This window comes from Heloderma suspectum, chromosome 9 (assembly GCF_057233095.1).
Source record: "Heloderma suspectum isolate Gila_16-S chromosome 9, 16-S_ref, whole genome shotgun sequence".
In the NCBI taxonomy this organism is placed as follows: Eukaryota; Metazoa; Chordata; class Lepidosauria; order Squamata; family Helodermatidae; genus Heloderma; species Heloderma suspectum.
Genome location: NC_139466.1, coordinates 40,766,005 through 40,780,230, shown reverse-complemented (window position 1 = coordinate 40,780,230; position 14,226 = coordinate 40,766,005). Strand labels below are relative to the sequence as shown.

Sequence of the window (14,226 nt, the reverse complement as noted above, 5' to 3'; positions counted from 1 at the left end):
GTGGAAAAATTGGCTTTGCTGAAGAGCATCTTGGTTGTTTTCTGAGTGGACAAGCAATCAGTGGCTGTTGACATTTACCAGATCAACACTCATGCTCCCAAACACAGTCATAATTCAGCAGATGTTTATGCATTGGCCAAAAGGTATTACTTACGAAAGTCGTTGCAAAGTTCTTGGAGGAGTAATCTACAAAACAGCTGGTAAACACAAATAATCTGATTGGAAACCACTGTCAGCAGGGACAGGGGATCTTGCAAATATATTCCACCATTTCTTCCTGACTTCAGCTGGCCTCTGAGGTGAATCACTGCACTCTTTCCCACACTCCCTCTGGCATTGTACTAGTTGTATAATACCTAGTAATTACAGAGTGTGCTGAAAGTGCTTTACAAACATGATCTAAATAATTCCATGAAAGAGATACTGGGGAAGTAAGAAAACAAACGAAGAATCAAGAATTCCAAACCAAACAATAAACCTCCAACTCTTACAAAGAAATGCCAAATTTGTCCTTCAGCTCATAGCACACCAATCTCCGTAAGTGTGGAGAAATAGAACTGCCTGGGCGAGTTTGCACGATCATGGAGGGAAAATAAGCCACCGTGGCTAACTTTCTCTTCCTGTGTGTGCGGGTCACGAGCCGCGTAATTAGCATAATTACCATCGCCAGACACGGGTTGTCGTAATGTCTGAACCCAGTGAGGGTGGGTGGCTGTGGAGCTTTACAAACCACCCAGCAACCCTAGAACAAGCCATGGGTTTCAGGGTGGTTTGTAAAGTCTAATAGGGGAGGGTATGTGTGTCATGTGATTGTGTGAACCCACTCACTGTAGACTCTGGAATTGAGAGGGATATTTGAAGGATAGGGACCCTAGAATATGACATCAAAAGATGGGACTGCCATACACTGGTCTGGTTCGCATGATCGCAGGGTGCTTAACAAGCCACCATGGCTTGTTAACCACCCCAGGGATGCTGGTCGCATGCCAGCCAGATTTGCATAATTACCCTTGCCAGTGGAGCGTCTCATGTCATCTGTATCCAGTGAGGGTGGCTTGCTGGGGTGGGTAACAAACCACCCAGAACCCATGGGCTGTTGTGGGGTAGTCTGTTAGCCATCCCAACAAGCCACCCTCGCCAGGTTCAGATGACATAAGAGGGTAATTATGCAAATCCGACTGGCATGTGACCGGCACAGCCACGGTAGGTTGTTAGCCACACTGTGTTTGTGTGAACTGGCCCGCAGGCTCAGTTCCAATATCACACCAAACCATGGTTAAGGAAGGTTAACTATAGTTTGGCATGAGGTCTGAATTGACAAGCCATGGCTTGTGATCAGCCAGCAAACCAAAATCAGGAGCCATGGCATAAAGTAGAGTTGCAAACTATGATTTGCATGGGCTATAGTTTAGCACTGTTTGTCTGAACAAACAATGATCATGGCCGTTGCTCGGCCTCCGGAGGCTACTGGTCCAAGGGACTGAAGGGCTTGGCAGGTGCAAATGAGAGCAGATAAACACTGTAAGCCATGGTTTGTGGGCCTACTGCATGGTTGGAAGTTTAAACCATGGTGTGCATTCTAAACTAGTTAGTGCAAACCATGGTGTGATGTCTGAACTCAGTCACTGTGTCCTGGTCAAGGAATGTAAACAGCCAGGAGGGTGAAGAATGAGTTTGAAACACCCCTGCCGACTACATGTGACTGTGTAGGGAGTGGACCTGTCAGACATTTTGAAGACCTCTAGCCTACATAATTCTCCCAGGTTTACCAAGACCGACTGTTTTCTTACCTGCAATTGGGGGACCTGCTGTCATTGGAATGGCCATGAGGCCCAGGAGATAACCAATGGCTTGAGAAGCTTGCATGGGCCCAACCAGCTCAAAGGCGATGGGAGCCATAATGGTTATGAAGAGCCCATCACACAGGCCAAGGAACAGGCAGACGACAATGACCCCCCAAAACTCTTGGCACTGTGGGAGCATCATGCACATGACACCCAAGACGATGAAGGAGGCGACCTGAGGAGGCAAAAGATGGATGTTACGCAGACAACAAGGGAACAGTTGTGGAGCAATCCCACACGGGTGTGTGCGTGTGCTTAAGAGGCTTAGTGGATTGTAAAGCACTATCAGCATCTTAGAGCAGGGACGGCTGACTTGAGTGTCCTTGGGGCCTGATCTATTCTCCAGCCACTGGACTAGGGACCGGACAACACAGTGCTCAGGTTCTCTAATAAAGTGGGCACGACCAGCATTAAGGGCTTTCCTTGAATAGGAAATGTATGTGTTGTTTTCGGCCCCTGCTGAAAACACCTTTATTTCAAGAAGCCTTCCTTGATTAACCAGCCATGGTTTCTATGGGTATTCTGTTTTGTTTTGTAAACTTTTCATATAGTGTTTTATTCTTTTTATGTTTTATCGTTCACCGCTCCAGAAGCTGTTTAGATGCGGAGGGGTGTATAAATGTTGCAAATAATAAAAAAATAATAGGGCACTTTTGCTCTGATGTTATGAGCACGTCGACTGGATTGTGTGCTGACGTTCCTAGGATCACTCCGTGGGACCCCATAAGGCAAAACCTCTTGGGGTTGCCTCATACAGTCGCTCCCACTCTGGTTCTAGGAGTGCTTCCATTTCCAGGCACTGGGCTGTTCTCGCTTCTCCCAGGCCTCACAGCACAGCCTCCCTTCCCGCACTCTCCTTTCTTCCTTCCCAGCGCTCCCCTCCCCAAAGATGCAGATTATTCAGTCCTGTTATGACTTGGCAACTGGCGTGCTCCAATTTGGCTTCCCAGACCCTCGTGGACTTGAGACAACAAGAAATGCGAGACTCACAGACAATGCTGACTTCCAGAGAATGGGGAGTTCTTGGAAGCAATGAAGAAGAGAAAGCTGATAGGGAAGACAAGCCCCTTCCCCGCAGGAGGCAAACCAATCGCGCGTTAACCAGCCTCATTAAATGACTACAAGAGCTTGCGCTTATGACACTTTGAACATGTACACTGCTTTCTGTTTTTTAAATTCTCTAAAATGTCTGCCAGGATTAAAACACGTCTCCCTCCTTAGCATGGAGTGCCAAGGTCACATACAGGCCAAAACTGCAGGACCTTCTGCACCGCCACAGCTCTCTCTCTCGGCTCTCTGATACGCTCAGGAGGAGCGAATCAGGTAAATCCATTAAAAAACCCTTGATGGAAGAAATGGCTGAGCCATCCCTGGTTCTGAGTGATGGCCTTTCCCAGTTGGCTGGGAAATGCAGAAGATTTATGGCTTATGTGTTCCGCTGCTGCAAACCACAGATAACAAACCAGTGGGAAGAAGGCCAGTTACTGTAACTGTACTGTTGGCTGGCTGGGGAATGCTGGGAACTGTAGGACTTCTTCTGTCTAAACATGCATAGGATTGCACCCTTAATTGCTCAAGAACATAAGAAGAGCCCTGCTAGATCAAACCACAGGCCTCTCTAATCCAGCATTCTGCTCCCACAGTGGCCCAACCAGATGCCTCTGGGAACCGGCCCACAAGCAGGACATGAGCGCAACGGCAACCTCTCCCGCTGCTCATCCCCAGGAGCTGGGATTCAAAGACATGCTGTCTCTGAACCTCAAGGGAGCACCCATCCATCATGACTAGCTTCAAAGCACAACTTTTTGAGGGTAAGGGAACTGCAAACCATTACGGCTGTTTGACTGCCCAAGCTTGTCATAGACTTTGGCCTTTCTGTCTTCCTTGTCTGCATGAGATGTAGGGGATTCCATGACTTTCAGGATCAGTTTGTGGGGGAGGAGGGGGAAGCATGGAGGGTCTATAGTAAGGTGGGGCTTTCTCAGAGACCCCAGTTTGTGTGCAGAGGTTTCCAGTGCAGCCCACTTTGGATCTGGTCCTATATTCTTGGGAGAAGCAGCCCTCCCCATTCTGGCGCCCTTCAGATTTGTTGGACTACAACTCCCATCATCCACAGTCATCATGGGCCAGCCCGCCACGACAGGGGCTGTAGTCCAACGCACCTAGAGGCCATCAGGTTGGGGAAGGATGGTCAAGAGTTCTAGTTCTCTTGCAAACAAATCATTCTGGGGAGAGTAAATTAATGCCGACAAGGAAAGAGGAGGCATAGCCTACCTGTAAGTAAATCTTATTCAGCCCGTGGATGAGGTCCCCAATCGGTCCCGAAGCCAGGCGCCCAACCCCGGACATGGCTCCCAAGCAAACCAGCACAACCCAGGCCTTGTCGTTTTCCTTGAACTTTTCTTCCACATACTTCACCTGGGAAAGGGACAGGAAGGGAGAGAGGAGGAGATCAGGCTTGTCCTGCTTACAAAGGCGACCCCTGAAGCAGCTCGAAGTGCCACCCGCCCCTGGACCTACAGTGGGAACGGGCGCAGTGGCGGGCTCGGGGTGCCTACTGCGTTGTGAGTGACATCAGCACACCGCTCTGGGCTGAAAAGGTAAATCCTGCCCCCAATCGGGGCTGGCTCAAGGGTTTTGCAGCCCTGGGTGAATTAAAATGTTGTTGCCACCCTTGGTTCTCGTTACATGCTGAACATGGAACAGGAGCAGATTACATGATCCAGCATTGTCCGGGCTACTATGTTCTCATTTTCATGAGCCACATCTGTCATTTCTTTGCTTCCTCCCCTTTCCAGCAGTGCCTGGGCACCAGACAGCTGGTGACCAGAAGATGATCTTGCTGGGATGCATGTTTGTTAGCTGTTCCTCTGAACATGCAGGCACCAGCATTCCCTCCAAACTGTTTACCACTCAGCAAAGGCGACTGCCACTCACATTCTGGCACCCCGGGCAGGCCTCGTTCGCCTCTGTCGCTTGGTTCGCCCTGCAGCTGGCATCCCCCGTGTGGGACCTTCAGAAACTGGGGGCTGAGACCCAACCCAAGGTCCCATCCAGTTCCAGAGAGCCTTCAGACAGCTCTGCGTGATGGTTTATCCCCATCGCTGGCATAATGTGCAGAGCCTCTCACCAGAAGCATCTCCATGACAACACCATCCACCCCCAAGGCATGAAGAGAGGCTCTGCGTGATGTAGAAAGGTCTAGACACAGCTTCAGATGTGGCAGGCACAAGCCCTGAGATATGCTTTTAAGTCATTTCTACTTGGTTGAGTTAATTCAAGAACAAGGGCACACAACCTTTTCGGCCCTGAGGGCCGTGTGTGATGGCGGCTTGGGGGTCGGGGGCTGCACACACCAGCAATCCTGATAGAGATCGCAGCTAGCAGCAGCAGGGCAAAAGCTATCTGCATTGGGACGTCTAAGGAAGGGAGCAGAGCAGCCTCCCCCAACCTGGTCCCCTCCAGATGTGTGGGAGTACAACTCCCAAAATCCCTCAGCCAGCTGTGCTGGAGAATTCTGGGAGTTGCGGTCCAACACATCTGGAAGGAACCAGGTTGGGACAGCTGGAGTACAGAGTGCAGGCAAGGGGAAATTCAGCGGCGGTGGAACGGTCAGGGCACCCTTGGGAGGCTGTAGTAAAGGCCTTGGGGGGTCTACAGGTTTTGCACCCCTGTTTTAGAAGGTTCCCAAATGGGGCTCTATGTAGGTGGATACTTCCTATGGGTGCCTGTGCAGAGACCATGTAGAATATATCAATTAGCCCTTTGATGGGGATCTTGAATGGGTTCTGACGTACTTTTGATACACAGCTGAGCTGTCCAACAGTGTGGGCCCGCTGGAATCAAGAAGGTTCCCCATCCTGGGGTGCCACAACCCAAAGCGGGAAGGGAGGACACCAAATGGTTTGCATCGGTTGAGCAGTTTGCCCAACAGGCTTTCAGGGTTCATAACAGAAAATTGTTATTTTCTTCAGCAAAGGTCTCTTCCTACTGAGCACCATAGCATGACAAATGGCTGTGTGGACATGGCCTTAGAGGCAAGATTGTTTCCCAATACCTGCTATAACTGCAGGGTGAAGTTTCCTAAAACCAAGAACAGCGCTGAGGGGTTGGAGCTAGACCCCACAGACACGGGCCTTTTGGTTGCTTGGTTGGATACTTCAGATCATTAAATAAGTAAGGGAATTGTTATCTCCTTTGCATCTAATGGCTTCTCACGTCACTCAACAGCAGCAAAAGACAGCCACCTCCCTTAACTGTCACTGCAATGCTGTCTCCGTGGGCAAACCAATGGGATGCTCCCAAGTTGTGGCTTTCAGGATTATCCCTACGCTTCCTGCTTGGATAACTTTCTATGAACTATTCTGGTGACTCTTAACAACAGCACATTCTCTGATGTTGGCACAGAAAGGGTCTGAGTCACTCGCTGTCGCAGCACTGAAATTTCTTTTGGCAGCAACCCATCTTGCCAGGTAGGAGGAAGTCAGCCATTCAGAACTAGTTTCAGAATATTCCCAAAGTCCTGCTCTCATTGGTGGTGCTGCTGTGGAGCTTCTTCATCAAAGACCAATCATGTTTGTTTCTGAGCTCCCCCCTCCCTTATCCTGCATAAGGCAGGATACAAGCCATGCCCCCTCACCCCCCAACCGTCTCCTCCATGATCTCATGACATTCTCACCAGATACACATAAGGTACAAAGTATCCCAGAACGGCAGTTGCTATCCCAAAAGCCCAAACCCGGTAGGTCTTTTTCCTGAAGACCCTCATGTTGAAATATTTCCGCATCTGGGACATGCACTGTTGCCTGCAGCTTCGGCTGTCCAGTTTCACGTGATCTACGTCGTGAGGGTCAGAGGTAGATGGGAACATGGGGCGGAAAGTCAGAGACAAGAAGATCTGGACAAGCATAAAGGTGCTGAGGACTTGGAACGTATGGGCCAGCCCAATGGACCGGCCAATGATCTTCAGGAGGAAAGGGAGACTCATGGAGAAGAGGCAGCTCCCAGCAGTCACCAGGCCATTTGCCAGCCCCAAGCGGTGTTTGAAGTAGTGCCCAAGGATAACCAACGAAGGCTGGAACGCAAAGGAACTCCCACACCCAAAGAGAACTCCGTATGTGAAATAACGCAGTTCAAGGGACCTATTGGGGAGAAATACACAACAGTTACTTTCCGGCATCATTATCATCTCCTTTTTAGTACTATTCACTGATGGATTTTAGGTGAGTCTCTCAGTGACAACAGTCTCATCCTGAGTGTGGAAGACAGAAAGAGTCAGGGTCAAACTAGACATTATGATAATCATTTAATTATTATTTAATTATTAATTATTGTAGCAAAAGGCCAGGCTTGCATTTTACTCTTGTGTGAGCACATGTGGCCTCAATTTGGATCAGGACGATGGCATTCTGAAAGGGTAGCACTAAATCCCCCCGCCACATTTGTTTCCTGAAATTCCCCCCTCCCCCAGTATTAAAAAAAGAGAATAATGCTTCCATTGACACCAATAGAAATTTAAAGGAAAAAGTGGGTGAGAACGTGGTTTAAGCCGCCCCACCAGGAGCAACATAATCCAAATCTAAAATTGGGGACATGCACACTTACACAAGAGTAAAAAGAAAGACAAGGCCCACTACACGGTTAGTGCAACATGTAGTTTGGTTCTCAGCAAGGCCTCTCCCAGGTGAGCCCTACTCTTCTCTTTGCACATATTTACACTACAAAACTTAGATTGACTTTATATGCGTTTGTCATGGCTTTCCCCAAAATATCCTGAGAACTGTAGTTTGGTAAGATGCTGAGGATCTCTATTTCCCCCTCCTCCTTTCCTTGGATTACCTGTGGAGAAGGTGTGGCTATTACATCTTCTGTACTGCAGATACACCCCATTTGGAGAAAAAAAAAAAGTGTTTTGGGACTGAAGCAAAACATATCATATTTTTATTTATCTATTTGTTTAAATTTTTTTTTTATTTCGCTCCTCAGCCAAATGGGCTCCTGGAGTGGTTTATATGCGATCAGTAAAACAAGGCAGGCCCTGCCTGCAGACTTACAATCTAAAAAGACATGACACAAAAGGAAGAAGCGATGTGGAGGGAAGAGGAAAAATGCAAGTGGTTTTTGAGCAGGGCTGGTGGGATGGCTCTGCTTCCCCTCTCATCTCCCTCTGCACAGCCTTCTGGAATGGCTGTTATCGCCTCGCTATCACAAAACCTCATTGTTCCAGAACTCAGAAAATATTACATTGTACACCTTATTATGTAAGGATTTTAATGCTGATTTGAAGTTGACTGCAATTTACAAATTTTAAGTGCTGCCTAAACATCTCGTTGAAATCTTTACGATTGAAAGTGCTTAACTTTGACCAGATCATGACCATTCTGTTGTTAGCGGCCTTTAGTTTTTCCTTTGCAAAAGAAAGATGGAATATGACCATTAAAATGTAATAAAATAATATTAATGTTAATTTCTAAATGCACACCCTGCTTTTCAGATCCCAAATCACAGCAGATCCCTAACATAACAAAATTCAAGAATGGTTTAGAAAAGACAGCAAAGAGGGAGATGAGGTTTATAAAATCATGCATGGTGTGGAGAAAATGGACAGAGAGAAGTTTTTTTCTCACTCATAATAGTAGAACCCAGTGTAGTATAAAAAATATTATTGACTGTTGAAGATTCATCTTAAGTTTTATTATTATACAATACTATATTCTCTCTTTTTGATTAGTAGTATTATTATTATGACTAATATTCAGGCTTTTGGGAATGAAGTGTAGAACTGTCGCGTTGATATAAAAGATTGTTTTACTAAATTGTAAGATTGTATAATAGATATAGTTTTTTAAAATACTACCATTGGAGGTTGGGAAATGCTGGAGTTTATAATTCTTAAGGGGTGGAGAGAGGGAGGGAAGGGGAAAGAACTTGTTTCTTTTTCTTGACTTCCTTCCTTCCTTCCTTTCTTCCTCTCCTTTCTTTTTTCCTTTCTTTCTTCTCTTTCTGTTATTATGGTGTCCTAACGAAAATATTGTATGGATGAGAACTGAAGTATTGAATAGATTGTTGGTAATTTTGGTAGTGTTTATAAAGATAAAATAAATAAAAATATATTCAAAAAAAGAAAAGAAAAAAAGAACCCAGTGGAATTGTCCAATGAAACTAATTGCCAGGGAATTCAGGGGGGCCCTTCACACAATAAAGGGGGGCCCTTCACACAATGCACAATGAAGTATCAAACTCACTGCTGCAAATTTTGGTGATGGACAGTAACTTAGATGGCTTTAAAAGGGGATCAGACAAATTCAGGGAGGATCCGGCTATCAATGCTTATTAGTCGTGGTGACTATGTGCTACCTCCAAGATCAGAGGCAAGATGCTTCTGGATAACAGTCACTGGGGAACAACAGCAGGAGAGGGGGTATTGCCTTTATGTCCTGCTTGTGGGCTTCCCATAGGCTTTTGGTTGGCCACTGTGGGAACAGAATGCTGGAACAGAGAGGCCTTCAGTCTTATCCAGCAGACTGATGTTATTAAAGTTAAGGCAAAATATCGAGATCATGTCCATAAACGTGAGTCAGAGGAACATTACAATATGACCAGGCCTATAGATTCTGCACAAGTACTGGAAACGTGCAAAATTCGGCACGGGGTGCAGATTTCACCTGCCCAAGGATCATACAAAAATAGAAGAAAGTTGAAGGCTCCCAATCTTAGCATGAAAGTTCACCCATAATTCATAGTATAATCACGTATGTAGCTCCAAGTGATCTGCTCCTTCCAGAGAGCCACTGGGGTATGGTGGTTGGAGTGTCAGACTAGAACTGGGGAGATCTGGGTTCAAATCCCCACTTGGCTATAAAGCTCACCTTGGGACAGTCACTATCTCTCAGCCTAACCTACCTCACGGGATTATTCTGATAATAAGATAAGAGGGGAGAACTACATTCTCACCCTTGAGTTCCTTGGAGGAAGCAGGATAAAAATGGCACAAAGGAAACAAATAAATAAGAAATAAATAAGACGGGCTCAATTGCACCCTCCCTATGGGGGAACGCCCTCTCACATGTGGGGAAATCCATGGTACCTGCCCACTGTTTTCAGTCCTGTGTGTTTGCATATATGTACGTGTGTATTATATGCACAACACAGGCCCAAATAAACAGCATATTGGACTATCCACTAAGGGTGCCATCCTATGCATGTTTAGAAAGAAATAAGTCCTACAACTCCCAGTATCCCCCAGCCAGCCATGCTGGGAGTAGGGCAGACTCCAGAGAGGCCTTGGGTCCTGCAGAGATCTTCTACTATACTATTGTGGAAGATACAACTCTTAGGATCCCCAAATGCCTCAGGGACCCGCCATCCGGAGCATGACCGGGCTAGAAGCTGCTCTGAGCTTGCAGCACCTGTGTGGATCATGCTATCCTCACTGGTCCCACAGTCTTATATGTCCCGGTGGGTTCCTGTTGACTTCTAGGTTCTGGGCCTAGAGACCTTCCAGACCTATTGGACTCCGTTTTGGAGTCTAAGGCCTTCCCACAGCCTTCGAAATAGGTCCAGATGTTCCCAGTGGAATGGGGTCTGTTTTCTTCAGCCCTATTTCTAAGTCCTCAGACTCCGAAATGGAGTAAAAATGTCTGTAAGGCGTCTAGGATATAAATTATGAAAATAAAATATATCACCAGGTAGTAAATTGGATTGAAATGCACCCACACAGTCCTTATTTTGCCTGCTATCCATAGAGGCCCATACTTCCCCTACTCTGAAACGATAAGGTTTAAAAGGAAAGAAATGGGCATTAATTTGGTGCGGAGCAAAGATTTTTATCTGTTTTCTTCACCAGCGTGACTCTGTTACCTTCAACTATAAAAACCCATGAAAAATAACAGCAACATGGTTGTTGCCATCAGAGGATTAAAAGCTGCCTCTCCGCAGTTGTCTGCCTTTTACCAGAGAGCTCAAATAAAGCCCTGCCTGTTGAGTCTTTTAATGTTCTCTGGAAAGAAAGTGGCTTAAAAACCAGTTTTGAAAATCACACAGACAAATTGCTAGTAATAAGGCAGGTGAAGGTAGTCCTGCGTACAAGGAAAGGGGCAACTGGAAATTGAAAAAAATGTTTACAAGTGTATCATTTATTCCATTTCAACTCTGTCTCCTCACTTAGTCAAGCAGAACGTGGGCCCTGGTTGCTATGCTGTGTTATTCAAAGGCAGCCCTGAAAACCAATTTTCAGCTCTTCTAAATGAAACCACATCAGAGGAACTTCAGGAGAAGCCAGCTACAGCAGCTGAATAGTAACTTCACTGCCATTGCCTTCTTGGTAACACAGTTGTTTCAGGGACAAAAGCTCTCTTCTTCAGATTGAAGAAATGTGTACTGAACCATGCCAATGTGAAGAGAGGGAGAACAGACCCTGGGATAGGCCAAGTTCTCAATTTCCCTCTTCCTGCACAGCTCATCTTTCAAAAAACACAAGGATTCAGAGCCAGCTGAAAACACTGCTTAGGGCAATGCCCACCTCAGAATCAACCGCTTAGAGATATTTTAAAATATGTTCAGTGAAATATACATCTATTACATAAATAAATAAACCTAATGGCATGGATATTTACTTTCCTTCTGATCGGGAAACTCTTTTCTGCCCAATAGCTACTAGCCCTTGATTCTGGAAAGTTCTGAGCACTTGTCTTCAAATAAGTGATCTTGCTTAGTGTCCTTGAGTGCAGACAGAGATGTGAAAAACACAGCCAACCTAGATCGTAGCCTCAGCCCATGACTTCAAGCCCTTGGCAGTGGTGGAGGAAGCAGCACAAACTGTGTTGCCCAAATGTGGGTGTCTATTGTGCGGATGGTATTGTACATTTAGGTGAAGTTCCACCTGTGGCATCTCCAATTAAAGAGAATCAGGTGGCAGAGCTGAGAAAGATTCTGCCTGGATCTTTGGGGAGGCACTGGCAGTCCAAGTACACAGTTCTGGGCTAGATGGACCAACGTTTGACTCTGTATAAGGTAGATTCCTATGTTCAAACAAAATTTACAACTGCCCCTCTTGTCTCTAAGCAAAATATTATGTGATGGGAAAAGCACAAAGATTGCATGAGCAAAGGTTTGGGATTATGCTAATGGGCAGTGCAAAGGCTCGGTGTAGTTGCAAATCAGTATTAGTATATACACCTGCTCAGAAAATATACGAATTACAAAATGGGAATCTTGATTTTAAAATGGTAAAAAATCTTTTTGACCCTTTGATAATTGGAATCACTTTGATTTAAACCTACCCACCACAACAGCGGAGAGGGAAAAGGTGAGATGAGGAAGGGAGGATCTACAACATGTACATCCCATGGGTTGTGAACATGCTAATGATCCAAAAAATGCATGGACAAAAAATAGCCTGAGACTGAAGCTGAGGTTTTGCCCACATGATTGCACTCTCTGTCCAATGCATGCCCGCTATGCTATTAAGGTATTCCTCAGCCAGGATCTTCTCTGTTTTCTTATGCCGAATATGGGATGGGATCCAAACAAAGCTATGTACTTTTAACCTATTGATTTCAATGGGGCAGCTAAAAAGAGTGTTTAACACTCTCCCATTGAAATGCATGGGATTTAAAATGAAATCTGAATTTAATGCAAACCAACATACATACATCTACATTTATATAATCTCTTAACTGTGCCTAATTTTGGCTGGATTGTGCCTACAGAGCCTAACATATTACAGGATGCTGCACAAAAATAGGATGCCTTTTTCTTTCTTTTTTTTAGCAAAATCACAATAAAATGCCTTATTAATACTTATTTTTGTCCTTTTCCAGAAAATTCTTTACTTGAGAACATAGCCTATAATTTGAAGTTTGGCTAAAAGCGTCACAGGTTATAACGCATTAAAAACAGAGAACAAATGGAAGACTATATAATTTTAATTGTGCCAGCATGGAAAACTGTCAAAAATCTAATGTGGAATCCACAGCAAGAGACAAAACCACAGACCTTTTAAAGCGCTAAAAGCAAACAGAATGAGAATTCAGTGTTTTGATCAGAACAGCATATTGCAGAGGGGAAAACAAGATTTGGAAATCTTGGGGGGAAATGTATGTTTCTCCAAAACCCATTTAACACCCTGATGTTCCATGTTAGTATGCATAGCCAAACAAAGCATAGAGAGATTGTTTGTCATTCTGTTTTGGCTAATGAGAAAACATGTTTCTCCTCTGCATTTTAAAATTTTGTTGTTGCATGCGCCAGTTAGTTATTAATGACTTTGGAAGAGCATTTATTTTAGAAGCTGAAGGATCTGGCGACCCAGGCTATGTCTGGGAGAAGAAAATGCTGATGGAACTTTTCAAATAGGCCAAAAGCTTTTATGAGCAGCGCTGTGGAGGGCCTTCAAAGAGGATAACTTTCCTTGAGCCAAACATGTTGGTAGGCCAAGGGTCTGGAAGCCTTTCAATGGACACACACAGCTGAGATGAAGCACTCTGAAAGGCATGGTGAGTCCTAGGCAACTCAAAAATGGTCTCCCCGCCCTATCTACACCAACCTTCCCCTACCCCGCTGCCTTCCACATGTGTTGGACTACAACTCCCAACATCCCCAGCCAGCATGGCAACTGGATGGTGGGAGCTGAAGTCCCAGGCATTTGGAGGGCACCAGGCTGCTCTCCAATAAACTGTTATCCTTTGAATCATTTTGGAGTTTGGCTTTCTTTGACTACAGGCAGGGAGACATCATGGCAGTGACTGTTGCAGCTCTAAGCGATATGGAAACAATTTGTTTTCTGAATGCCCAGGAAAAGTGATTCCAAACTGAGCAAAAGAACAAATTTCAAGCCACGCACTCTGTTGTTTGAGAACCCCGGCTGTTTCCCGCCTGGACTACCGGAATAACCTCCTGGGCGGGTCTTCCTTCTTCTTCGCTCCATCCTCTTACTCTAGTACAGAACAGCGCTGTACGAGCTGTACTAGATTTGCCCAGTTATTCCCATGTTTCCCACTACCGCAGCGTGTTGCACTGGTTGCCTGTCAGGGCAAGGGCACATTTTCAACTCCTTGTCCTGACTTTTAAGGCCCTGCGCTTTCCCCTCCCCAGTTCTTTGGCGGTGTTGGTGGTATGGCATGCTCCTCATAGAACTCGGTCCGCAGATTCCGGGCTCCTGGTGGTTCCTTGGACTAAGGAGGCAAACCCTAGGCTCCGGGCATTTTCTCACCTCGCCCCACGAACCCTCTCCCTTTACACCTCCGCCTGGAACCAGAGTCGGGCAAATTTAGACGAGGCTTGAAAATGTCTTTGTTTGAGCCAGAGCCGGGGGCCTGGAGTGCGGAACAATTGGTTTGTAATTCGGTTTCAAATTGGTTGGTTGTTTTAACGGATTGGCTGT

The 14,226-nt window shown here is 45.8% G+C and overlaps 1 protein-coding gene across 2 annotated transcripts in view; it reads right to left on the bottom strand.

Moving 5' to 3' along the window:
• The window catches only part of SLC16A2 (solute carrier family 16 member 2), a 147,625-nt gene that overhangs the window by 8,743 nt on the left and 124,656 nt on the right, over nucleotides 1–14,226 (bottom strand). For both annotated transcript variants that reach the window (XR_014784877.1, XM_084814196.1), the window contains exons 3-5: nucleotides 6,523–6,985; nucleotides 4,119–4,262; nucleotides 1,791–2,019 (exon numbers count right to left, since the gene is read on the bottom strand). Coding sequence is in view for 1 of the 2 variants with exons in the window: in XM_084814196.1 (XP_084670322.1) it covers nucleotides 1,791–2,019; nucleotides 4,119–4,262; nucleotides 6,523–6,985 (836 nt within the window). In the remaining variant the exon portion in view is untranslated. The remainder of the gene's footprint in view (nucleotides 1–1,790; nucleotides 2,020–4,118; nucleotides 4,263–6,522; nucleotides 6,986–14,226) is intronic.